General features: G+C 50.2%; 2 protein-coding genes across 3 annotated transcripts; both read right to left on the minus strand.

The window, feature by feature from the left end:
• Window positions 1–7,702: 7,702 nt before the first annotated feature.
• Window positions 7,703–10,244, minus strand: DDN (dendrin; the record flags this gene model as incomplete). The annotated part of the gene is made up of 2 exons (XM_080812043.1): window positions 7,703–9,617; window positions 10,036–10,244. The coding sequence occupies 2 exons, from the start codon at window positions 10,242–10,244 to the stop codon at window positions 7,703–7,705; spliced, it is 2,124 nt and encodes a 707-aa protein (XP_080668169.1).
• A 3,130-nt stretch (window positions 10,245–13,374) lies between these two features.
• PRKAG1 (protein kinase AMP-activated non-catalytic subunit gamma 1) lies at window positions 13,375–26,778 on the minus strand. Of its 2 annotated transcripts, XM_080812051.1 has the most exons (13): window positions 26,624–26,778; window positions 26,283–26,390; window positions 22,102–22,150; window positions 16,472–16,581; window positions 16,190–16,271; window positions 16,040–16,098; window positions 15,851–15,896; window positions 15,695–15,749; window positions 15,298–15,424; window positions 14,809–14,974; window positions 14,617–14,654; window positions 14,204–14,350; window positions 13,375–14,067 (listed from the first exon to the last, which is right to left on the minus strand). In XM_080812051.1, the coding sequence occupies exons 4-13, from the start codon at window positions 16,541–16,543 to the stop codon at window positions 13,963–13,965; spliced, it is 897 nt and encodes a 298-aa protein (XP_080668177.1). In that variant the 5' UTR covers window positions 16,544–16,581; window positions 22,102–22,150; window positions 26,283–26,390; window positions 26,624–26,778; the 3' UTR covers window positions 13,375–13,962. The 2 variants fall into 2 exon arrangements, with proteins under 2 accessions (XP_080668177.1, XP_080668176.1); XM_080812050.1 differs by lacking the exon at window positions 26,283–26,390.
• Window positions 26,779–26,827: the final 49 nt, after the last annotated feature.

Raw genomic sequence — 26,827 nt, forward strand, 5'->3', positions numbered from 1 at the left:
TCTGGACTTGAACCTGGCAGCGTCACCAGGAAGGGTAAAGCTCCAGGCTCCCAGTTCTGCCTCAGAGCAGGTTGGCAGAGCCAGGCGGGGTGTGGAGAAACAGGGCCCTCAAGCATTCTTGCTCCCACTATTCCCTAGAGAAATGAAGGGTCCTTTCTTGCCTCCCTGCCCAGCTATCTCCCAGGGCAGGCCAGGAAGAAAGAGCCACTCTCTGGGATGCTGAGGGGACACCTGCCCAGGCTGCCAGAGCCCCCTGCTTCCCAGCCACTTCCCAAGTAGGTGCCAAGCTGGGCAAAAGGGGGCAGTGCCACCCTGGGAAGCTTCCAGCTCTCCTCCCCCAGGGCTGAACCCCTCCCCTCTTCCTCCTCCCTATTAATCCTCGGAAGTGAAGGGGCCGGTCCTGGCGGCCCCTCGGCCCTATTGTGGCCCCTCGCCCTCCTCGGCTGGCGTCTAATTAACTCCTCCTGCCCCCGGTTTTGTGTGCCCCCCTTACCCCACCTTGTCGGCCCCGCCCCTCCGCTCGGCCGGCTCCCCCCCACGGACATTCCAGCCCGCCCGGGCTGGTGTGCCAGGGCAACCAGGGCCGGACCGAGGCCTAATCCTCCCGCCGCCTGGCCCGGCTGGGGGAGCCCCACTCACCTCCCCACTCTCTGGGGGCTGCCGGGCTCTGCTGCGGCGGAGACACACAATCAGGACAAAGGCGCAGCCCCCAGGGGGCTAACTCAGCCTTCACGCCCAGGTTGTGCGGCATTTGGGGAGTTTAATGAATTGTCCATCACGCCTTTCAGGGCCCGCCCGTCAGCCTGGATTAATCTTCGGAGCCCTGGTGGGGTAGGAGACACTAAGCCTGTATTTATTACTCTCCCATTGTCACTAATTGAGGTAATTATCTGTGACTCTGGCCTGGCCAACAATGCGGCATTCACTCCCGGGACCTCGATGGGCCTGGCTCCCACTCTCAGCACCAACCCTCCCTCCTCTCTTCTCCCAAACCCGCCAAGGGCTAAGTTGGGCCCTAGAGCATCTTGGGAAAGCAGACAATGTCCCACAATGCTTCACCTCCCAACCAGTGTCTCCCACAGCCATGACTATGGAGTTGCAGCTAGGGAGAAGCCCGGTCCCCCCAAAGTAGATAAGAAAGGAAGGCAGCCTGGGACAGGTTTGGCTGGCAGAGCCCCCAGGCCACACAGGGACATGTTTCTGAGATTTTGGTTTTCTCCTCATCTCTGGACTGGTGACACCAGGGTCTCATAGGGCCCTTCTGTGGTTCCACCTTTGTGTTCCTGTAGCCTCCAGATCTGTAAAATATTGGGAGGCCCTAATCCATACCAGGCATACTCTCAGGAAGTCCCTAGAGCCTCCAGAGCTGGCGGCGTGGCTGTGGATGTGATGGGGGAGGTTGGGAGAGAGACTAGGAAAGGGCTGGTCAGGGAGCTCAGAAAAGACAAAAGGAATCAGCCCAGGAGGGAATATCTAGGGGTCACACTAACGTGGCCATACAGTAACCTTAGGGAGAAACGTGAATTTGGAAGGGTGAGCGTGCCAAAGAGTAGATTTCATGTGGAGATGGCTTCCCAGGTCAAGGGCATTGGTCTGGGGAACAGGTGTGTGTATGTGTCTGTGTGTGCATCTCTGTGTGTGTGTGCGTGTGTAAAAGAGAGAAAGATAGCAAAGGAAGATTTGGGTTTTGATTAGGACTAGATGTAGACCTCTTCGAGGGCAGGAACTATGTCTTGGTCCCTGTCGGTTTTCCAAGATGCTAACACTGTACCTGACACGTAGTAGGCACTGTCCAGGGAATGGATGGATAGATGAGGCCAGTTCTTACATTGGAGTTGGGGGTCTCTTGGCTCTTCTTTTCCATAGTTGCACTTAGTCTTTTTATTCTGTCTCAGCACTTGCTGGAAGGAAATGTCTAGACGATCCAGGGACAGTTCTTGAATGGGCACTCCTCCAACTGCGAACATTTTAAGGACCGTGGCAGTACGCAGCGCTACAGTTGGAACAGCGCCACCTTGTGGTGTCTCTTGGAAGAGCTCCTGGAGAGACTCCAGCAAAGGAAGCGCGGTTATTCCCTATGCCGGGAGGGTGGGAACACGACGACGCAGCAGACCCCTTCTCCTTCTGTACATCTGAGGCCGAATTGCTGTGCCAGTGTCTCTGTTACACGGTTTTATAATATGTTCCTACCTTCTGCCAGCATTTGCTGAAAGCCTGTTCCAGGTCAAGCCTGTAGGGGATATGGAGCTAAACTAAAGGCACTAGCCTTGAGCAACTCATGGTCCAGCGGGCATTCCACAAGGTAACAAGACCAGTGAAGGTCATAACCAGGCAGCAGAGAAAACAATGATATAGGTGTTGAGGAGGCAACTGGGACATTCGCAGCTCAACAACTCTCAGCCCCTGCTCTCTTCTTCAATTCCTTTCGCTAAAGCTTAAACGTTTATCCTTGCTTTCCAGGACATTTCATGACTTAGCCCACACACACTGTTCCAGAGTCCCTGCACCTCTGCATTCCCCAGTGCCTCTGTTCCCTGTGACGCCTTCGTGCTCTCCCACTTCTCTACCTTTGCCCACACCCTGGAATGCACCTCTTCCCCATTTTCCCCACTGAAACCCATCTGGAATGTCCCTCCCTCCATCAGGCTCTTCTAATTTCCCTTGGCAAGATGGCCTTCCTGAAGCAGCATCTTGGCAAGGCTTTGGTTAACAGCATATAAAGGCTGTCCCGTAGAAGGTTATCTGCGTAAGTTACTTATCCTCTTACTAGGCTTCTACCTTCCTGAGGACATGGGTTCCATGTTTTGTTCATCTTGGCATTCTTTGTGGCACGGAGCTAGGGACATCAGATGTCATCATTAAGAGAAGAAAGAGATGGTGGATGGTGGATAAATACATGGGTGAACCAATGGACGGATAAATGGCTGGCTGGACGACAGAGGGTTGGGAGATGGATGGATAAATGGATGGGTGGGATGTGTAGATGGGTGGATGCATGCTGGGATGAACAGAAGGATGGAGGCACGCATGGATGGATAGACAGATGGATGAAGCAATTCTTCTTTAAAAGGGACTCATCAAAGTTCTGTAGTATCAGGGGCTTCAAGGGAGGAAACCCACTCCAAGTGAAGACATGGAGACGAGGGGCCAGTATCCAGACTGAGCCTTCCTACACTCAGTCTGGATGCACCTCAGTGACTCATCTCCCACTCCCCGAAGCCACCCATTGTCAGGGAACTGATCCTTCTCACAGGCTTGCCTAGATCCTCAGGAATGCCTTCATTAACATATATTATGTTGTACAGCCCCCACTATAGTGATTTTGTGGGTTTCCTCTCCCATATCCCTTGCCCTGTCTCACACACACCCTAGCCTGGAAGCTCCCTGAAAATAGGAGCCCTGTCTGAGTCCCTGGTGTGTCCCTAGGGCCTGGCATACAAGCTTAACGAAGGACTGACCAGATGAATAACCGAGGGAGTGCTCCCCTTTCTCCACAGACACACCCTACCCACTCCCTGTGTACTCATGTCCAGCCATCTCTCCTGGTCCTCTCCTCCTCACCCTATACACCCTCCTTGCTCTATACTCACTCCTGACCCTGGATCCCCTAAAGTCCCGGAATTATGGCCTGGTTCTTTGTTATCCATTTGTGGCTGATTGAGGGAAGTCCCAGGCCTCTCATGAGAGTCTGAAAGGGGAGGGGGTCCTTAGGCCCTCTAAAGCCGTATTAACCGGGCCCCATTCGGGACAGAAAAGGGCTTCCATGGAAAGAACCTGGCTGTTGGCAGGGTAGTGGCCTGTGCTAACCTGAGAGCTGCTGCCCCAAGTTGACCGCGCCCTCGCGCCCTCCTGCGTCTGCTGTCATTACACCTGACCTGTGAGGCTGTCCCAAGGTTGGGGGTGGTTGTGGCCTCTGTCTCTGAGAGGCTGGCCAGCTGGCAGACGAAGCCAGATTTAGAAGTCATTTTCACAGCAGGGAGCCTCCAGCCTCCCACCTACAGTGCCATGTAGGGCCAGTCTGAGATATGGCTCACCAAGGGCATAGACCTACAGTCACTCCTCCTCTTCTCTCTGTCCCTTTCTCCCCAGATCTTTAGCAGCCAGTGCTGACTCCACCCTTAGGCAAAGATGAAAGATGTTCTGGGGAAGCAGGGTATGTTTCCTGTCACCCTAACTACCCAAATGCTCCCTGTACACCATCCGACCATTCAAGGGACCGTGTCTCCACCCCAGGGCCCCTTTCTCCTCTTGACCTGGTCTCTGCTGTCTGTTCCTGCTCTTCCCCAACCTCTACTTCTCTCCCTCTCCCCTCCTGTTCTTATATCCCCAATACTAATGAAATAGTTCTAGAGAAATAATAACCAGAGCTTAACCCTTTTATATCCCTTATTAAGCACCAGGCATTGTTCTTTTCAAGTGCTTTTCATATTGAATCATTTAATCCTTCCCAGAAGCCTATGAATAAAAGCACTATTCATAACCCCATCCTATAACTGAGGACACCAAGACACAGTGAGATTGAGTAACTTGCCCAAGGTCACACAGCTAGTGTGAGATAGAGGCAAGATCTAAACCCAGGCTGCCAGGCCCCAGAGTCCATGCTCTAAACACAATGCTGCCCTATTTCTCCGGTAATGATAGCAGTGTGGGTGAACTCTTCGAAACTGACCTCTTGCTTGTTCAACCTCACAGAGGTTTTGGCTATATGGCGGAGTCTCCCTCCACAGGGCCAGCCCCTCGGCTACCCTCAAGGATCACCTCTTCTACCAGCCTGGAGCCCCTGGGCTAAACCCAGGCAGATGCTCTCACCACTGCCCTAGCCTTCCTCCGTCTTCCTCCTGGGCTCAAGTCCATTCTCTTCTCAAGCCCAAAAGTCCAGGGCACACACTCCTGAGGGAGCCAGGCTCGCCTCAGCCTGCCCTCAGTTTTCACACCTGTCTTTATCTGAAGGTACCCTCAACTCCAGTCTAATCAGACTGTTTGGTAATTTCCTACACATACCCTGCTTCCCCACATCCATACCTCTGTTTATGCTCTCCCCTCTACTTGGAGCTCCTTTCCCCAAATTCTATCTCAGATGCCACCTCCTTCAGGGAGCCCTCCTGATCTCATAAAATCCACACAATCTCCCTTGTTTGACTGCTGATAATACTTATCACTTCCTGCTCACTACTGTCATTATTGGTGTGTTTTCATCTTCACTCATCTCTTTCCTGGAGCCCAGCCCAGGGCCTGCTTCCTCTCAGGTCCTCAGTAAATGCTTAGTACTTAGAATTGGTAGTAGTAGACTTGCAGGTGAAAGGTAGACAGACTTCAGCAAACTTTGATCTCTTCCCAAGGTGAACCTCACTTCCTCTACTTCCTCCAGCAAGAGCTAACTTGAAACTCCACATTGTGGGTCCAGGGCAGGTTATGAGATGAACTCTCCAGGGTAGTTTTGATCAGTGCTGTCCCCTCAGGTTCAGAAGCCCAGAGAGACACCCCTACATACACACATACACACTGAACCAAGGTCAGCCTGCCCCAGCACAGGGTCCAGCCCAGGGACCTCCCAAACTGTTCTGTTCTCTCCTACCCCGTCCCGACCTGTACCGGTAGGGAGTGACATCGAGATAACTGAAGACCAAAATCATAAATGGCTTGAGAATGGGGCTGGGGCTCTGAACGCTGCGCGGGAGTTGGAGTGACTCGGTAGGGATGGGGGCAGAGGCGGCCGGCCAGGACTCTGGGACTGAGTCTGGGCGAAGCCCCCGCGCCCGCCGAGTTGGCGGCTAAATTTACCCAGGCTGACTCAGCCCTTGCCCGGAATGGGGGGTGGGGGGAGTGCGCCGGGGCACTGGGAAGAGCCAGCGGGGGTGGGGTGGGGGGCAAGGAAGGAAGAGTCCGACTGGGGGTGATAGGGTTGCACTGGGAGTTTCCATCAAAGAAAGGAGTTCCCCCCCACAAGCCCCCCACCGGGCGGGAAGAAACAGTGGAGTCCTGTGGGGAGGGACAGGGGAGCGACTGGGCCGGTGAAAGGAAAAAGATGCCAAGGTTGGACAAAGGGAAGCTTAGATTTATTGAGCGCCTACTGTGTGCCAGGCACTGTGCAAGGCGCTTTACATACATTATCGCGTAAAATCCTCACAACAACCCTGCGAGGTAGGTGTTTATAAACCCCCATTTGACAGATGAGGAAACTGAGGCTCAGGGAGGTGAAGTGATTTGGCCAAATTCACATGGCTAGTAAATAGAGACAGAACTGTCCAAGATTGGAGAGAAGAAAGACTTCAGTGTCTGGGTCCCAAGCCGGTTGGCGTGGGTAAGTACAAAGAGGGGCTCCGCGCGCTCCAGAGGCCTAGAAGGCCAGAGGCCTTCTCCCGACCTAGCACGGCTGGAGGTGGCAAGGTGGGGGACCCGCGCGCAGAAACTGGGTATCAACTGGTTAACTAGCAGTGCCCGGGTAGGGGGGACTCGAGAATTAGCTACCGGGGAAATCCGCGACCTGCGCGCGCCCCGTAGTGGCTACAGCGAGTATCACACCCCACACCCACAGGCTTTTTGGGACCAACCTCCCCCTTCCATGACTGGCCAAGGTTTCTGGAATAGGCAGAGATGCAAGAAAGTTTCAGGGTTCTTTCAGATGAGTGATACCACCGGGGTGGGAAATCGTGGTAACGGTTCAGAGCATCACTAAGGAACACTGGGGAGGAGGAAATGGGGGAAGGCCTAAAGAGGTCCCAAGCTGATTCACTGGCTGCCTTCCCTCCCCAGCTTGGACCACCACAGGCCAGGGACAGTGATAAGGCCACCATCCTGCTCTGCCTTGAGGAGCCCTCACCTACACCTAAGAGACTGGGATAGAAGCCCTTAAACTTGCTCAGATCTTCTGCAAATCTTGGACAGTCTCTTGAATATTGAGCATGAGTGCAGGTGACAACGAAGCCATCTGAGGGACACTCAGACTCTGTTCATTTATTCCTAATTCTCTTTCTTGGCCTGTGGAGGAGAGGGTGAGATAGAACCCACCCCCAAGGACCCAAAGCATCAGGGATGAACTTATCCCAAGAACTTATCCCACACCAAAGTGAGTCCTCTTCCTGTTTTGCTGGTTGTATCTGGATCCCTTCCTCTTCTGCCAAGGGCCTCTCTGTCACCTGGTCACCTCAGTGGGAAGCCTCTCCATCACTTTCTCCCTCCAAGCCCCAAGATCCTGCCCTAAAGTTGCCCTATGACTATAACATCCCTGCCCCCCTACCTGATCCTGGCCAAGCCACTCTGCTCTGCTCTGAACCCAGTGCCTGAGCCCCTGCCAAAGACCTTACCCCAGTGCCCTGAATGGAGCAGGTATTAAAGTCTATTGTTCATCCTCACCTGTCCTGAAAAAGAAGGAAAGAAAGAAAGAAAGAGGAAAAGGAAGGGAAGAGAAGGGAAGGAAAGGGAAGGGAAGGGGAGGGGAGGGAAGGAGAGGGGAGGGGAGGGGAGGGAAGGGAAGGGAAGGGAAGGGAAGGGAAGGGAAGGGAAGGGAAAAGAAGGGAAGGGGAGGGAAGGAAAGGAAAGGAATAAATCGTGAATTGGCATATGCTCCCTTTCCTTTCATTTGGGCTTCTATTTCAAGTATGGGAACGACTCTAGGGAAGGGGTAGAAGGAAGTTTGTGAGGAAAGAGGACCAGTGGCCCCAAGGATGGAAAAGTGGGGAACACAAATACAAGGAAGGGCCTGTCACTGCTGCTCCCTATTTCCCTGTGGGATCCCCTTCGTGTCCCTCGTTCCGAAGAGGGCCTCCTCGGTTCGGCTGATGACATCTAGAATCTCTCGGATGCTGTCGCTCAGCTCTGCTGTCTTCCCGCCTTCCCCGGGCCGGGGCTGCTCATTTCGCCAGGAGGCGCCCGAGGTTTCTGTGTCGCTTCCATCAGAAGAGCCGCTATGGACGCTGAGCTCCGCAGCTTCGTCCGAGTCCGAGTCTGGGGCGGTGTGCCGGCGGATGCGGGATACGGCTTCCCGCAGTGCCCCGGCGTAGGGCCCTGGGGTCCGCGGCCAGCCCCGGCCCGCGCGCCGCTGGACCGCCGCCCCTTCCTCCGAGCCCTCGGCACTAACCGTGCCTCCTGAGGCCGCTGGGCCTGAGGCTGAGCACTCTGGGCTACCCGGCTGCGGGGGAGCGTCCTGAAGGTTTACTTCGCCAACCGGGAGCCCCAAGATGCGGGAGGCGCGCTCCTCCAAGGAGGAATCCGCTGCCTTTCCGCCCTCAGCTTCGAACCCGCGCCCTCCACCGAGTTGGTGTGAAAGGCGACTGCTCAAGAGCCGTTTCTGGCAAGGGGAGGGAAAGGCCGCGGCTCCCTCGCCCTCCTCCTTTTTGGGCTTCGGTTGATTAGAGGCATCCCCTACGACGCGCGGAACCCCATCGGGCAAAAGCTGTACATGCTGGGTTCGAGGGGTTGGGACATACTGTGACCGTATCACCACGCACGTGGCGTCAATGACAAAGACGCCTTCTCCACGAGCAGGGCCGCGGGAACTGCGGGGCAGGGTGTGGGCGCGGCGGGTCCCCTTCCAACCCTCCAAGGTCTCAGGTCCAGCCCCCTCTCTATGACCCAGGGACTCTCTCCATCCCGTGCCTCCTGGAGCCCAGGGTCTGGGGAGGGTCTGGCTATGTCGGGGCGGCTGCTTTTTAAGGGAGGGAATCCAGCATTTGGGGAGCCAGCTCTGTTCCCTATTTTCTTTCCCTTCCCCGGAGCCCTTGAGATGGGGCCTGGACCTGGGAGCGGGACGCGGGGGGCTGGGAGTCGCAGCGGCCAAGCCCGCAGGAGCCGTCTCCGTGCTTGGGCTAACAGCAGCTTTGGCTTGGGAATGGCCGTCGCTACCACTATTCAGGCCAGCAGTGGCCAGCCCCAGGCTTTTCTCCGCGGCCGCCTTGCCCAAGGACTCCAGCCTCGGCCCGGCTGTTCCACAGCCTGGGGATCCCCCCAAGAGGCCCCGCCCCTGTCGGAGACCCCAAGCCCCGAGGACGTCCCGGTAGATCCGAGGATCCAGCCTCTTCTTTGTGCACCCTCCCTCTGTCCTGGCCGGAATCGGAGCAGAGGCTGCTGAGGCTGGCGCCTGGGAGGGCTCGGGGCCTCGCTTTGACCCCAAGGTCCTGTGGGGGCCTTCGTAAGAAGGTGGAGCCACGTAGGGTGGCGGGCGGTCCCAGCGTCGTCGCAGGGCTGTCCCGGCTGCGCCTCTCAGCAGCAGGTGAGCCTCGTAGCTGGGGGGCCCTGGCCGCCTACCTCCCCAGGGCCCCGCCCACGCCGCCCCTGGGTCGCTCTGCGGCTGCGCGGATGGACGGGGCGGTCGCCCCGCCGGCCCCAGGCGCTCGGGTCGTGAAGGAGCCGGGGGCCCTACAGGCTGGGCCACCCGAGGGGCGTTCCGAGGTTCCGGGCGGGGCCGACCGGGGGGGCTCCTTCGGGCCCCACCAGCCTTGCGCCTTTTTCGCTCGGTCTCCTTGGCCTCCCGCTCCTGCGATGCCGCTTTCCTTTTTTCTTGCTCCCGGGCTCGGGCCTCGGCCGGGGGCCCCGCCCGCCAGTTGGTCGCCTCCTGCAGCACCCTGGAGGCCCAGGGACGGCGGGGCGGCGGCTCAGGGGATCCCGGGCGCGGCCCACACCTGGGACAATGAGCAGGAACCCAGGTGAGCAGTTTGTGGGGGAAGGGAGCCGAGGCCCGGGGAGCTGGGAGCCCTGGAGACCATTTGGGGCAGCCGAGTGGAGGGGTGTGTGTGAGTGTGTGCCCGTGTGCACGTGCGTATATGTTAGGGCTGAAGTCGAAGGCGGACTCCTCACCATCCCTCCATGCACACTTTAACAGCGTCTGCCCCATCTCACCTCCTGCCCTTTCTCACACCCACTCCTGCCCCCCAGAACAATGCGGGAAGAGTCAGGCCCCAGGCCTCGGAATGGGGTAGGGGGAGGCGTGGGAAAGAGAAAGGGGACCAGCAGCACTAGCTGGTGCTTGCGGGGAGGTCTGGACCCCACTCCCCGCCCCACCACTCTCTTCCCAACACCCGTCTCCTCTCCTTCACTCACGTGCGGCTCTGGGGCCCGCGGGCCCAGTGGCTGGCTTGGAAGTCCATGGGCTGTCGAGGAGGGGCGCGGCGACTATAATGACAGGAAATAGTCTTCACTTCGATCACCAGCAGCTTGGATTTCTGCACCCAGAGGCAGCTGCCAGACTCCTCATCCTGGGGCTCCCGGGGGCTGTCGGGCCCCTCGGAGAAGAGCTGGCCATCCAGCATCCTGCCCCACCCCACCCCGGCCCCCCACCCTCCCACCCGCCCCGAGAGCCCCCTCCCAGCCCGAGGAGCCGGCGCCCACTGCAGAGCGACGGGCCCAGAGACTGGGGACTATATATACCCGGGCACACGTGTGTGCCTGTCTGTGTGTGTGTGCGCGCGCATGTGACACGGTGCGGCGCGGACGGCACAGCGCTGCTGCCTCCCCCATGTGCACGGCCGCCCCCTGGGGCCCGGGATTGGGCGCCCCTTCCCACTGTTCATGTCCCCCAAGCCTGATGGGACCTGCGCGAGTGGGCAGGGGACTTCTTATTTTTGCCAAGCTGATGCTGCCCTTCCCCCACCCCCATTTCTTCAACCTCCCTGCCGTTTTAACCCTTCACTCTTCTGCTTGTCGGGGTGCCCCACCACCAGGGTTCTGCCACTGACTTCCTGCCTCGGACTTCAGTTTCCCTAACAGGGAGGTGACAGGAATGGAACTCAAGGTCTCTGCCTGCCACTCTCTGCTGGTTTCCATGGGGTTGGGGTGCAGGGGGTCTATTTTTAGCGGCAGTGGCTGTTCGGGTGCAGAGAGATGAGTAACCAGCTTCCATGCGGTGGAGGGAGGAGGCGGTGGCTTTCACGCAGCTTTTATGTGACTCTGGGGGAGAGCTGCCTCCCCAAGCTCAGAAAAGGTGACCCCCCACACCTTTAACTCCTTGCCCTCTGGGTGTTGCAGCCCAGGGCTGCTGGTAGGACACAGGAGTCTGTCTTGGCCATCAACTGTCCCACGTTCCTATTCTAGATGTTTGTCCTTGGGCACGTATGGAGCCCTCTCCCCACAGCAGGCTCTCTCCCCCAATCCAGAAGCCAGATTTGGGGGTCATACTGTTCTGTGCCCACACAGCTCTGCTCAGCCTTATGGAGGACAGACTAAGGTGCTTATGCATTTGCACCCTTTCAGAAGGGATGGAGGAGGAATGGTGTGCTCCCTTGGCAAAACCAATACCCTAGCAACTGAAATGATAATGAGTGGCCCCCACTTCCCAGCATAGAGCTGCCCATCATCACCAGTACCACAATGCCTAGCTCACTTAGCCCCCACCTGAAGTGGTGCTCAAGATGCTCACCTTTTACACTCATTCTGCCCAGGGGCAAGGGGTGTTGCTTACATCCACATGCTCCCTCCTCCCAAGCCTACACCAGGTGTCCCCTGATTCACCATGGTAATGTTAGTGGCAGCACAGCCCACGCCAACCCTTCCATGCAGAGACTTAGCAACCATCCTGGCAACCATGGCAGCAGCTCCAGTGGAGGGGAGGGGAGCAGGGAGGTGGGAGAAGAATGTGTATGGCAATGGTTCCTGAGGAAGAAGGGATAATTTGCCTCTTCTGAGAGGAATAGTTAAGAATAGGCTGTGAGGCTCTGTAATTTTGTCCCTTGTCTTTCCTTCTGCTCCATTCTCAGATTTTGAGACTGACTGGGTTTTAGGGGAGAATGAGAGAGGCAAAAGATCATGCAGCCCTTCGGGTACAGACCCTTCCTTCTAAGAGGATGGGGCCAGGACGATTGTTGTGGCAGAGACTGACTTTATGAGAACCAGAGCAACCAAACCCAGGCTCTCTGCTCCCTAATATGAACCCTTAGAGATAACCCAAACAGCCCCTATGCCCTCCATTTGACCACACTCCCTCCCCCACTTTTCACACCTACCAGCTGCACTCTGGTGGCTCTTTGCTTGAAGGTGCTTCCTTCTACCCAGGTCCCACCAGAGTCCTAGGGCTTTTTAAAGCCCTTGCCTCCTCCCTAGACAAACCCTCAGTGATGGAATGTGACATAAGAAGACCTCTGTCCTCTCCACCATGCAGTCACCCCCACATACATAAGCATACCCTAATTCTAATAACTTGGAAGCCTCCCTCCCCCAAGTCTGGGAATGTGCTGTGAGCTGTGAAGAGGGGAATGCAGAAGTAGGGGCTTTCTCCAAAGCCAGGAAGGCAGCCCTGACAAGTTGCCTTGACACTTTTCCCCATGAGCCATGAGGAAGCCTACTTTGGAGGAACTGGTATGGTATGCCAGGATTCATCAGAGTTCTTAGGTAGGTAGGGGCTAGAAGTCCTCCAAGATTGCTTCTGGTCTTGGACAGGAAATGCTTTCAAACCTGCAAGTCAGTGGTGAGACGGTACCCCAAATTTGGCTCAGGCCCAAGAGACTAGCAGTCTTTATGATATTTGGTGTTGACTGTTTGGCTCACATGGTTTCAGCACTCGTGGAGTCTGCTCTCCACCCCCCACTTCATTCTCACCTTGGAAGAATGGTAAGGCATTTTGTAGGTTCAAAGACAGTTCCAGCTCAGCAAAATTCAAACAGAGTCCAACCTTCCCTGACTAAGAAAAGTTGATGACGGTAGCACATCTCTCTGCCTAAAGGAGACCCTCAGTCTCTCTACTCAGATCTAACACTGTTAGGAGATTTTCCTGGGGTCCCAGCTATGGTTCAGGCAGAGGGGAAAGTAAGGTAATACGGAGAATTGCAGGGGAATAGGGTGGGAAACAGTTATGAATGGAAAGTTGGAAAGGCAGTAAGTCTAGTGTAGTGGTAAAGAGTAGGAGCTCTGGGACCGGACTGTTTGGGTACAAATCCTAGCTCTACATTTTCCTAGCTGTGTGGCATTGGGCTGGTTACTTAGCCTTTCTGCCTCAGTTTTCTTTTTTTTTAATCTGTAAAACTGGAATCATATCTACTATTGTTCTGAGGCTTAAATGAATTAATAGATGTAAAGCAGTAAGAATGGTGCCTGACACAGTTTTACATATCTATGTGTGTGTGTATATGTATGTGCCATTATTCCTGTTGCTAGTAATGGGTTGAAGAAGCCATATGAAGTAGAACGGTCGGTGGGACACCTGGGTGGCTCAGTTGGTTAAGCGTCTGCCTTCGGCTCAGGTCATGATCTTGGGTCCTGGGATCGAGCCCCACACTGGACTCCCTGCTCGGCATGGAGCCTGCTTCTCTCTCTCCCTCTGTGTACCACTCCCCGTGCTTTGCTTTCCCTCTCTGTCAAATAAATTTTAAAACATCTTAAAAAAAAAAAGTAGAACAGTTGGAACAGTAGTGTCTATGAAGTGCAAGAATCAGACACTGCAATACCATGAAGAGGTTCCTGTCATTTTAATTAGGCTTGCCATGAAAAGCAATAGCCTCAGCTAATCGCTCTGCCCTCCTCCTCCACATAACCCCCATCTCCCTTCATTTGCACATAGCACAGGAACCCAACGACCCTCCTCCCTACAATCCTCCCACCTCCCATTATGGGAAGAAATATCACTAAATGGACTCAGCCTCCCCCATACAGCATGAAACAGGATGAATAAAAATCTTTAGGAAGAGTTTTGTTGTGCTATTATCTTGGGGTGGAGTCAGGGACAGAGAGAGAGGTGAAGGTTGGGTGAGGTCTGGGGATCTCTTAGAGATCAGAATTGGCCTGAGGGGCACACAGCCCATCATTCACCCAGAAAGGGGGCTCCATCTAAGAGGGCAAGGGCTAGGATGGGCTAGGCTGTGTTAGGATACGGATAGCTAAAAATCCATTCTCCTTCCTCCCCCCCCACCCCCGCACCCTCCCCAGCTCCCAAGCAGGGAACAGAGTCACAATTCTCAAGGTTTCATCCATGGTTGCTAGAATGTGGGGCAGGCAGTGAGTGGGGCATATCCCCTGGTGCTGCCTGACCCCTTCCCCAGCTCAGGGTTTCTCTCCTCCTGTGAGCACCAGGGCCTGCAGGATGTCAGACAGTGATACAATCCCTTTGACCACGTCATTCTCATCAACCACGACAAGTCGGTGAACCTGCATGGAGCAACAAGGGAGAAAAGGGGTTTAGTGACAGCCTCAGTTAGGATGAACCCTGCAACACTTACCCACCTTGCCAAACCCCACACTCAAGCTGCACCCCCAGCTCCTTCTGAGTCACTGGCCTCCCTACCTCTGCTTCCACCAATCTGTTGATGATAGTCTCCAGAGTCTCATGCAGGTAGCACTTGAGGACTCCCTCAAAGTAATGGGAGCGATGCTGCAAGGCTTTGGTCACAGACACATCTAGGTTGTTGTAGGTCTTTTCTGCTGCCAGATTCTGTGGAGAGAGAGGAAGATGCTTGCAGGGAAGCAAGGGAGTCAGCCCCCAAACCCTGAGCCCACCCAACCGTACCAGAGGGATTCAGGACAGTTGTTAGCCAGGCCCACAAGCCATACCCGACTTATTCCTTATCAAACTGGATTTGAAAGCTTAGAAGCTTCTAAAACCCTTAGGTCCCAGAAGAGACTCAATTCTTCTCCCTCTCCACATTCAACACCCCCCCCCCCCTTTCCCTACCTCCCAGCCCCTCCGCAATCACTCACGATAACATCAAACTTGGAGTAGATGTCCACCACACGCCCTAGGGGGACAGAGGTAGCTCAGCAAAGAGGATCTGGCATCCCAGGCTCCCCCTGCCTATAGCATCACCCTTCAGGCTGAGCTGAAGGACAGGAGATTTTCCCAGAACCACCCTGACTTCCCTGGAGCCTTCCCTCTTTTGCACAATCTCTTACCTTTCTCATCTACTACTGGCAGTGCTGAGACTCGGTGTTGTACGAAGATCCCCAGAGCCACGTAGACAGGGGTGGTGGTGCGGACCATAGCAATGTTGGCATAGGTGCCAATCTGTAGCTCTTCCAGAGACTTAGACATGAACTCTGGCTTGGGGAACTCAGTGATCTGAGGAGAGAACCATCAGGGTCATCTTCAAGAACCACCCCCCCCCCCACCACACTTGGTTACCCCTCCAACCCAGTATATAAGAAGTAAAAACCAGGGGCATCCAGTGGCTCAGTCGCTTAAGTGTATGACTCCTGATTTCAGCTCAGGTCATGATCCTAGGATCATGAGATTGTGCCCCGTGTCAGGCTCTGCACTGGGTGTGGAGCCTGCTTAAGATTCTCTCTCTCTCTCTCTTCATCTGCCCCCCACCCCCTGCTCTCTCTCTCTCTTTTTTTTTTTTTTTTAAAAAGGGAAGTAAAAACCAGGCTGAGGACACTTACAAACAATTTGAGGAACTTGAGGATGCGCTTGTGGGTGAGGATGTATAAGGTGTTGCCTGATTCCGGGTCAATAACTGGCAGCCTGTGGATCTTGTTTCGAATTAATGAAGAGACAGCATCAAACAAGCTGTGGGAAATTGGGCATAATGGTAAGTCCCACAGTGCTGAGCTTGAGGTGAGTAAATAGCTTCTAAGAGTATGTTTATAAACAGGGAAAACTGGTGATTGGGAGAGGAGAGCAGTGTTCAAACTAGACCTTAAGAGTGTGTGAATATGTGTGTGTTTGGAAGGAGAGTCTTGTTTCTCTTCCGCCCCTGGATCTTTAGGTATCTAGGGCTTTAGCTTCACTGGTGGCAAGGCTCCACCCCTTCTGGACAAATGGGTAGCTGGAACTCACCTGGCATTAGGAGAAATGCAGACGAGTGGTTTGAAGGAGTCCTGTAGGTACACCTCTGAAGGGAAAAGGGAGGTTCACAAAATACCAGTATGGAAAACAATTTCCCAGAAAACTCTCCAGCCTTTTCCCTTTTACCACCCCCAGTTCCCTACATACCTCTCCAAGTTTCTATCTTGTGTTCTTCTAGCTCATAGATCTGTACCTGGAAGCAGAAGCACAGAACTTGAGACTTGATCTCTCTACTTCATGGACCCCTCGTGGTTTGCTTGGAAGAAAGGAACTAGGAATGAGGGACTTTGGGTAGGCAAAAAAGGTTTGGTCATTGGGCTTCGGTACCAGTCTTACCAAGGCTGATTTATAGTAGCGATGCAGGATATTGATGAAATCGGTGATGGTCAGCATGCCTAGAAGCAAAGACAAGATTCCTCAGCACTGCTTCTCTCCCTGCCCAGCACAAGGTGCCAGTAATACTGTGTTCCAGAAAATTTTGCCTACCTACAAAACTTTGCTTCTTACTATCCCACAAAGGTGCAGCCCGTACACCATTAGTCACCAAAGCAAAGAAAGCTTTCTTCACCTGTAGCCAAAAGAGTCATGATCAGAAAGGAAAATTCATGGGGCGCAAGACTTTAAAAGAATGGGGGTTGGGTATGTTGGGAAAAACATGAAACTAAACCCATATAAGGACGAGGAAATTACCCTTAGGATGACATAGGATGAGAGTTTTTGAACCAGAGGCTCCTAGGAAGGGGGATGGGAGAAGAGGATTTCACCCACCTGCAGGGAAGTATCAAATACAACCAATTTGGAGCTTGTGGGAATCAGGTCATAGCAGCGATGAGACTTCATGAAGGAAGTATACACACTATTGTTGGATTCTGGGGTCTCTGCATAGGGTGGGATAGTTAGAAGCTTCCTTCCATGCAACAACTCACAATCAACAGAGGCAGAAAATAAAAGTGTAGTTGTTCAAATATTTATAGCCTGATTTTTTTTATAAGGCCCCTTTTCTATCTGTTTTGTTCTTACTGTTCCCAGAAAAACTAGATATACCTCTTAGAAACTATTTCATCCAACCCCCATATCCAGGTAGGACTCTATCTATTGGCTCCTCAGGCAAAAGATAGCTACTAAAACAGAAAATCTATTAATAGCTTTCATTAACCTCTTCTAGCCTAAAGGTTTTTTCTCATCTTTAACTCAAATTTCCCCTTTCATATATTTAAGTGCATTTTCACTTGTTGTCTTTTCTCAATTAAGACGTAATTAAGCTTCTTAAAATGCAAGTAAGCTTCTTAAAGTTCTTCTAAGATCTGCAGATGAGAAAGTCATGGTCCAAGTTGGGCTGTTTCAGATCAACACTCAGTTGAAGCCCAGTGCTTAATTAACCTGGCTGCAAGCGCCCTGAGAGTCCATCTTGGGATGACCCTGTGAATCAAAAATCATCCTATTTACTCTAGACAAATGGAAGAGCCTGGCTGTGTTCACCTGTCTATTCCTCTGATTTTAATTGCTTGCTCTAAACTGGAGAAGCAACCCAGAAAATAATAAACCTGAAGGTGCGATGTACTATGCTTTGTGTACTTTAAAAATATCACATCATTTATTCCTTATGACAAATCTGTAAAGCAAATACTGTCCTCATTTTTCAGATGAGGAAACAGGTGGGAAGCAGATAAACTGCTCAAGGTCGCACCATTAGTAAGTGGCAAGACAGACTTACACACAGACCTGATTCCAAAGTTCATGATCTTAAATCCTATGCCAGGTGTTTTTAATGTTTAATTTTTTACCCGTTAACACAGGTATACTGTTTAAAAAGCCAAACAACTCTAGGGGCACCTGGGTGGCTCAGTGGGTTAAAGCCTCTGCCTGCAGCTCCGGTCATGATCCCAGGATCCGGTCATGATCCCAGGATCCTGGGATCGAGCCTCACATCGGGCTCTCTGCTCAGCAGGGAGCCTGCTTCCTAGTCTCTCTCTGCCTGCCTCTCTGCCTACTTGGGATCTCTGTCAAATAAATAAATAAAATCTTAAAAAAAAAAAGCCAAACAATTCTAGAGATTTTGTTAAGAAAAACTGCAGTCCGTGTCACCTACTGCCCTGTCCTACCTCTACCCGGATTGATTATTTTGGTACTTATATCTAGATCTATAAATAACAACTTTTTTGTTTTTAATTCTTCCATTTTGGGGCATTATCTATTATCATTCAAGCAATATGAGAATTTTTAGTTCTTCCTACTAGGACCCCAACACAAACATGTACTTCCCATCTCCCCATTCTTCCAGAAATTATAATGTTGGCTACATTAGTATTTAAATAATTTTGACTGAATTCCTTATTCGGAGTGAAGCCCAGTGGTAAACTCCTGACTTTTTTTTTCTTTCTTTCACAACGTTGTTTTCCCTGGAGTTAATAACTGTCTTGTCTTTTGGTTTTTATAACTAATTCAAGTATTCATAACTAATTCAAGTGTTCATAAGTAATTCAACCCCAAACTCTTCACCAGTTGTTTAAATCTCCTTTCAAGAAATTCAGAAGCACTAGATAGTCTATCAATTTAAACCACCCAAAGAAGTCTCTCGGGAATCTTCTGACCTGCTCAAATCTGGGCTGTTTTGTTGGTGTGCACAGCTGTCTTCCTGAGATCTTCCTTCATCACCATCCAGGGGCCCCCTTTCATGTCTCTCTTGTACTGGCACTCCTGTGTCCCGTACTCTTATGTTTTCAACTTTCTTTTTCTTTTTTTATTACTTCCTTGTTTTGGTGATATACATCTTCCTGTAGCTTCCTGAGAAAGGGTGCATGGGAGGTAAATTTGAGACCTCGCAGCCTGCAGATATCTTTATTTTACCCTCATCTTTGATGTATAATTTGGCTGGATATAAATTCTAGGTTTGGATTTATTTTCCTGAAGAATGTTGAAGGCACTGCCCCCACTGCCTTCTAGTTTCTGGTGTGTTGAGAGTCTGAGGCAATTCCAGTTCCTTTTATGTAACATGTTTTTGTTTGTTTGTTCGTTTGTTTCCTTTCTGGAAGCTCAGGATCTTCTTTGTTTCCACTGTTTTGAAATCTCCTGGTGACTGTGCTTTGGGTGGGTCAATTTCATCCACTGTGCTGAATACTCAATGAATCTTTTCAGTATGAAAACTAATGTCCTTCAGTTCCAGGAAATGTTCTTGAATTTTTTCCTTGATCATTTCCTTCCCTTTGTGTTGTCCTTTTCCTCTTTCTGTAACTCCTATTATTTAGAAATCAGACTTCCTAGACTGACCCTTTAAGGTTCTTTTGTTTTGTTTGGTGAGTTGTTTTTGTTGTTACTGTTGTTGTTAAAAATATCTCTTCTAGTTTATACTTCTTTTTCTTTCCTTTACTTCTTTGATTTTGGGGGCGTTTTAAAAAGATTTTCTTTTTTAGTAATCTCTACACCCAACATGGGCTTGAAATCACAGCCCCTAAGATCAAGAGTCAACTGAGTCAATCAGGCACCCCACTTTGTTTTTTGAGGGGGCAGAAGGGACAGAGGGAGAGTGAGAGAGAGAATCTTAAGCTGTCTCCACACCCAGCACAGAGTCCAACATGGGGCTTGATCTCACGACCCTGAGATCATTACCTGAACTGAAATCAACAGTCAGACGCTTAACCAACTGAGCCATCCAGGCACCACACTTCTTTGACTTTTAGTTCTACTTTTTGGGAGTCTTCCTCCACTTAATTTTCCAAACCTCCTACTTAGTTTAAAATTTTTCCTATTGTATTTTTAATGTCTAAGAGCTCCTCTTTGTTTTCTGAAAAGTCTTAAAAAAAAAAAAAAGAACAAGACATCCTCTATTTGTTGCACGGCGGAAATAGGTTATCTGAGTATATATTAACATTAATTTTTAAAGTTTTCTTCTCTATGCATTGATTTCTTTCTGTTGCTTTTTCCCTCTGTTCTTCGAGGGGGCAGTTTGAATCACTTTTCTTTTTATTTTAGAGGCATTTTTTAGATGTCTGGTTATCCTTGGTTTAAAGGAGCATTCAAACCATATTCTAAGAGTGCAGTCTCTCTCTCTCTCTCTTTTTAAAACTTTATTTATTTTGGAGACAGAGGACAAGAGAGAGCAGAGGGCACAAGCAAGGAGGGGGAGAGGGAGAAACAGGCTCCCCGCTGAACAGGGAGTCCAATGGCTGGATCCCAGGACCCTGAGATCACAACCTCAGCTGGAGACAGATACTTAACTAACTGAGCTATCCAGGCACCCCAAAGTGCAGGCTTTAAAGTTGATTGGCAGCTCAAATGTACACATAAGTCTTATTGACTATGAGCTGTGTAGATGGGGAACATTCAGTACTTTTATTTTTAGGGTTTTCCCTTCAAGGGGATTCTGGAGAAGATTATTTACTCAATTTCGTGCTTGGAGGGTGAAGTCTTTTCTGTCAGCATTCTGGAAATTAGATTGGGGAAAGGACTGGGATTCAGCATCCAGTGTAGTTCATTCATGCTCCTGTGTTTAGTATAGTACTGCAGCCCTCAGCTGAGCCTGAGCTCCTCTCCAGACGTCCAGTCTTTGCCAGAGTTGGGAGGAGGAGTTTCCTAGCTGCACTCAGTGGAGTAGGGAGTCTCTGAATCTAACTGCTTCTTAGATCTTCAATTCTTCTCTTGGCTTTCCCTGCTGCTAGTTTGTAATTCAGTTTTCTCAGGTCTGCTAAATGATTTACCACTCATGCATCTGTTTTCCAGCTTCCAATTACTAATGTCTCCTCTCTTATTCTCCCTATTCTGGTGGGTTTGTTCCTTTTGAAAAAAATTCTTTTGTGGTGGTTTTAGTAGGTTTTTGTGAGGGAACAAAAGTAGATGCATGTATTCAGTCCACCATCTTTGACTGAAGCCCACTATTGTTTTTCAAAGGAAATCTCTTATGGTCCCGTGCTGCTGGCCTCTGTGGGACTCCAGTGTCCCACATCCAGTGTCCCCCATCTGGGGGACATCCGGGAACTCCCCTGCCTTGCCCAAGGGGCTGGTTTAAGGAGTTCCCAAGAACGTGCCTTTTGATGGCAGTTTAAGACATACTACACTGACAGTTAAATACCATCAATTTAGGCCACAGACTTATAAACACATTTGATTTGGCTTTCTCAGTATTTTAAAAATAATTTAAATTAGTTTCCCAATTGTAAAAATCTGGAGATTGAAATAAAAATCCAAATTCTGAGCTTCTTTCAAAGTCAGATCTTAGGCCTGAATTTCTGAACAGTGATAATTGCCAAGACCTGGACAGTTGCTGCGTCCTTTTAGATGTGACAAGATCTATAGATTGTCATAGTTGTATGCACCTACAGCACTGCTTGGTTCACAATTTGAGTTTTTGAGCCTTGCCTTAGTGCTACTGCGAGTGTACTCAGAAACATAAAAAACATAAAATGCGGCAGTACTCAGTTATGAAGATATCACCCAGATAATTCAAATATGACTATGTTAACCTTTTAGGATACCAACAAAATGAAAACAGAACTTTTAAAAATTCTTGTGGAGAACTCATAGATCCTTAATAATATATCCTAAGATCTCAGCCCATATTTCAATTCTCTGAGAAAGTGTGTACTCCTAATGCCATCCACATGTCCTGGGAAGACCTAGAGGTGTTCCTGGATAAAATCCTTTAAGGGATGCATCTGTAAATTTTGCTTCTTTCTAGATAGTCTACGGCTGGACCCTTCCATTCTAACCAGTTATTTGGACAGGTGCTAGAACTGCCATCTCCTCTGCCCTGGATTTTAGGGTTTAGTGCCTCTATTTCTAGATTAGTTTTAAGGGCTTTCAAGGCCTTTCTATAATTTCTTGTGTACACTCAGTGGCTTTAGTGAGCTCACTGGATGATAAAATCCTAGTGGCATTGTTTCTGGGCTAATCAGAAAATACCATGCACCACTGATACATGGTTAGCCAGCCTAGAATTGCCAATGGGGGGACGCCTGGGTGGCTCAGTTGGTTAAGCGGCTGCCTTCGGCTCAGGTCATGATCCCAGCGTCCTGGGATCGAGTCCCACATCGGGCTCCTTGCTTGGCGGGGAGCCTGCTTCTCCCTCTGCCTCTGCCTGCCACTCTGTCTGCCTGTGCTCACTCTCTCTCTCTAACAAATAAATAAATTAAAAAAAAAAAAAAAGAATTGCCTATGGAAGTTTTCCCTCAAAAATTTCAGTGGCTCAATAATCGAAAATATTAATCATTCCCATCCTGCCCAAGATTTATTCCTGGGTGATCCTGCCAAATTACTAATCCTGACTGGTATGGTTTGGCACATTATCTGGCCCAGTTTTGATTTTTCCCAGGGGGCATCCTGAGAGAAATTCAAAAGCATGGCTGAGGACAAGTTAGGATTGGGCTATTGCTTTCGTAGCAGTTTCCTTTCTTCAGTAAACTTACCTTGAGGATGCTCATTTTCCACAGCTGGGGAGCTATCTGAAGAAGTGACCTGGAGAGACAAGAGGAACAACGATTCAGCCTATCCTGGGCTCCATCCATTTTAGCCGAGCATGATGAGAAGGGCTGATGAACTAACGATGTCATTTAAAGCACTATGAGGCCCACTTAAAATATTATCTCATTTAATCATAACAACCCTGAGGTAAAAACTAATTAGAAAACTGAGGTTCAGGAAATATTAAACAGCCTGCCCAACATCACATGGCTGGTAAGGGGTACAATACGAGTTTGAACACATATCTGTATGGTTCCAAAGCCTATGCCCTTAACCACACTGCCTAATGAAACATTCGACTTAAAAGCTGAGACTAGAAAATCTCAGAATCCACAAGGTTCTCACAGATCTACTTAAAAAAACATGGAAGCCAGAGAGACAATACTGCTTTCCTCCAAATACTAAGCCTACTTGTAGACACTAGAATCATAGACATACCCCTTTACCATTAAGAGAGGACCACATCAGGGGCACCTAGGTGGCCTAGTGAGTTAACCGTCCAACTCTTGATTTCAGCTCAGGTCATGATCTCAGGGTCATGAAATCAAGCCCCACATCTGGCTCTATGCTGGGCATAGAACCTGCTTAAGATTCTCTCTCTCTCCCACCACCCACCCTTCTAAAAAAAGAGAAAGAGAGAGAGAGACAGGACCACATCTGGGGAGGATCCCAGCAGCTGACAGTCACAGAGAGTTAAAGCTTGACTGACTGAGGGGTAGAAGAGGACAATAAATGTTTTGAAACTGGGAACCTGATTCCTCTTACCACCCTTATGAGTCAAAGGCTCCTACAACCCAGAGGATACTGGTTTTCCAAGTTGATTTGACCATGACAGTCTGACATCAGAGTACTCTGAATACAGAGAAACCTTCAGAACCATCTCTGGGCTCCCTCAAGTGGGGACATTTGGAAATTTTCTTGTTATCTAGGAACCCAGGAGGGGTCATGATAATTTTAATCCACTGGAATCAACAGTTTTGGCTCCATTTGTTCTGGGTAACATACCAAAACTAACTCAAAGTCGTACTTCACCTACATAGCTATGTAGTAGCATGAAATTGAAGGCCTTGGCTTGAACTTGGTAGGTTGGTGGTAAACAGGGTCAAGTTGGCAGGACAGCTCTAAATTTCCCTCCCCCCATGGGCCAAGGTGGGGGCAGGAGGGAAGGGGAATAATCTCCCTCTTCTGTCTGGACTGCATAAGACTATCAGCTTGGCCCGGCATTTTGGCAAGGCTATCGGAACAACAGCCTCATCACTTTTAAGTGGGAGAGAGGGCTGTTCAGTGGTAAAGATACACACATGGGATAACGCAGTCTCACAAAGATCTATACAAAGACACAGAAACAGCTACTTGTGTAGCAGTTTATTATACCCATCAAATAATACATACTACATTGTGCTATAGTTTTTTGTTCATTATCTATCCAAACAGGTTTTAAATTCCCGGAAGCTAGAACTATTTTATATTTCTTTGTATCACCCACACCACTTAGCATGGGGTTCTGCACATAAATCTCAACTGTTTTGCTCTTTAACTCTCAAATTGATAATGATAATAATGCATACTCTTGTGAAGAGAGAGGCCTAAGATTAAGTTATAGAGAAAAAAGTGATGTACAGCTAGAGATACAGAAACCTACACAAGAGAGTAAGGCATTATAGAATATGACTTTACCTTTCTGCCTGTTTCTCCACACAGGAGAATAATTACTTCTCCCTGCTTTTAATAACATAGGAAACCTGGGAAAGTAGCACTATAACACGAGTACAAAATATTATGGAGACACAGGCTAGATCTGACACATGGACTCACGGTTTCTTCTGAACTCCTGATCCACATTTAAAAAAAAAAAAACTTATTTATTTATTTTAGAGAGAGAACACGCACATACTGGGGGGAGAGGGAGAGAAAAACTCAAGCAGACTTGGCACTGAGCGCACAGCCTGATGTGGGGCTCAATCTTATGACCCCACGATCATGACCTGAGCTGAAATCAAGAGTCGGATGCTTAACCGACTGTGCCACCCAGTTACCCCCAATCCACATTTCTGATTGTTTGCTGGAATGCCACAGATGTCACAAAAACTCCTCAAACATTCAATACAAAACAGCATCTGTCCTTTCATCCTATTACTGCGGTTCCCATCCCTGTTTTTTCACATTGCTCTCCTCTGAGTGCCTAGAACTGTAGTATTGATTCCTCCAAGAATGAGCTATGCCAATACGTCTGCTTGGACTTGCAGGGCAGGGCATGACCTAAACTTGTCCTTAATGTCTATCAACTAAACTGATATGTTAGAGATGTCTCAAATCCATTTCTCTCCTTTCCACTTTCAGTTTCAACTTAGGCTTTTACCTCTCACTTCTGCAACATTCTCTAAACTGGTCTCCCTGTCCTAAATCTATCTCCTTTTCATCCTTCATGCTGCCTCCACGTTCTCTCACTAAGCATCTCAGGTTTGTAAGGGACTTTTATCTCCAGCACCTAGGAGGTCACTACTTTCTGAAGTGGCTCCATCCATCTGCAGAAGCTGCTAAGGACATTCCTAAAGCACACTCCCTGCCTTGGTCACAGAGCATCCATGGCTCCCCTTATTACAAAACAAAGTTCAAACTTAGTGTGGTATGCTATACCTCCAACCTGACCTCAGCCTACTTTTCCAATCTTTTCTCCCACTGCAAGCAAAATCCAAAGCCTGAGCAACATCAAGCCACTGGCTCACCCCCAATTAATCTCTACATACCCCAATTTCTATGCCTGTGCTCACACTGTTCTCTCAACCTGCAATGCCCTCTCCTAGGTCCATAATAATTTCTCCCTCCTCTATGTTTCCACAGTCCTTTGTTTGCATCTTGATGATAGCATTCATTACAGTCTACCTTCAGTAACAGCTGTCATTGGTTTGCCCTCACCCCCACTCCAGGCAGGCTGAGCATTTTCAAAGCAAGGGTTTTCTTTTCTTCTTTTTAAGACAATTTCTATCCCAAGAACCTAATCAATACAAAAAGTGTGAGGACTAAATTAGAAAAGCTATGTAAAAATGTTCTGTAAACCATACTACGTTGACGAGTAAGTAAAATAAAAATTGATACGTTATTTTGCATTTAATGGACTCAGACCTTTTATTAGTCTTTATTATTATTATTATTATTTTTAATGTAAACTCTATGCCTAACATGGAGCTAGCACTCACGACCCTGAGATCAAGAGTCACATGCTGGGGCGCCTGGGTGGCTCAGTGGGTTAAAGCCTCTGCCTTCGGCTCAGGTCATGATCCCACGGTCCTGGGATCAAGCCCCGCATTGGGCTCTCTGCTTGGTGGGGAGCCTGCTTCCTCCTCTCTCTGCCTGCCTCTCTGCCTACTTGTGATCTCTCTCTCTCTCTCTCTGTCAAATAAATAAATAAAAAACTTAAAAAAAAAAAAAAAGAGTCACATGCTCTCCTGACTTGAGCCAGCCAGGTGTCCCAGACATTTTATTTTTGTTCAAAATTCTCTTAGTCTGTAAGAGCTGACTCCCTTGCCTGGGTGCCCAACTGCAAATCACTTTACCACTTCAGTCTGTTTTCTCCTTTAAGACTTGAGGGACAGGACTTCTCTGCAGGCAGAGAAAGGGTGTGGTAAAGGAATTACTAAGTGCATAGGACTGACCCAAAGAAAGATGAGCCTGCCAGTACCAGATGATAAAAACCAAGACACGGAAGAGTTACTCTGCCTGAGGGAGGATATATGGCTCCAGAGTATTAGAAAAGGCTCCTGATCGTCACACTGGATCCAAACATGTAAAAGGCTACCTGCAGCATCTCTGGGAGGATGACAAGGACCTGCCACAACTGGTAGTGCCTGCTGGCCAAGAATGATCTGTGCCAAGACGCCTGCTTAGAATCGCAGAACCTAAACCTGTCCAGGGACACAGCGGCCTCTAACACTGAAAGATTCCCTCCTTCAGGGCAAGCCCACTTTTCAGTCTTATTAAGGCAATGTGACTTCGCTAGACACCTCGAAGCAGTATAAAAGTCTTTCTCATCTCCCTCCTGCCAGGGATTGCAGGGCTCACACTCAAGACAACCGGGGGACAGGTGCTACCCTGCAATTGGGAGTCCCTCAGAAGCCCCCTGCCTTACCCAGAAGAGCCGGATCACAGCACAGCCCTGCACTTCCTGGCAAACCTCTGAAGGTTTGAGGTGCTAAGAGGAAAGGAGGTCCGAGATCGCCAAGGTAGGCTCGGGTTCCTAACCGAGAGCAAAGAGTCACTGCCAGCTCGGGCTGACAGTACCACGGACGTGAGGTAGGCATCGCGCGGCCCAGTCCTAGATGCGCCCAGCGAAGGAGCAGAGGGGCAGGGTCACGGGATAGGACAGACACCGACTTCTCGTGCACCGTCGGTCCCTGCTCAGGCCTCCCTGTCCCCTAATGGGGGTCTCAGGCTCCACAGCGCCCCTCGCCGCCCTCCCGTGCTCCTCACCGTCTCCATTTCAAGAGGCGCGGACTGGGTTCGCTCGCTTTAGAAAGCTCCCAGATAGCGGGGCAAGAGGGGCGGAGGGGGCAGAGGCCCCGCCCCACGTCCGGTACCGCGACACCACTTCCGTCTACGTCAGATACACGCAAGCCAAGGGCGGAAGGCGGGGACATCACTCTTCCGGTGTGGCCTGGCCTGCGTAACCGCCCT

This window comes from Martes martes, assembly GCF_963455335.1.
Source record: "Martes martes genome assembly, chromosome: 8".
NCBI lineage: Eukaryota > Metazoa > Chordata > Mammalia > Carnivora > Mustelidae > Martes > Martes martes.

Bases quoted from the DNA above. Each gene is read 5' to 3' on its own strand.
- PRKAG1 (XM_080812050.1), bottom strand. The intron at 15,750-15,850 runs GTATGTAGGGAA...TTTTCCCTTCAG, and splicing joins CAAGATAGAAACTTGGAGAG to AGGTGTACCTACAGGACTCC. The intron at 14,351-14,616 runs GTGAGTGATTGC...CTCTCTCCACAG, and splicing joins ACTCCAAGTTTGATGTTATC to AATCTGGCAGCAGAAAAGAC.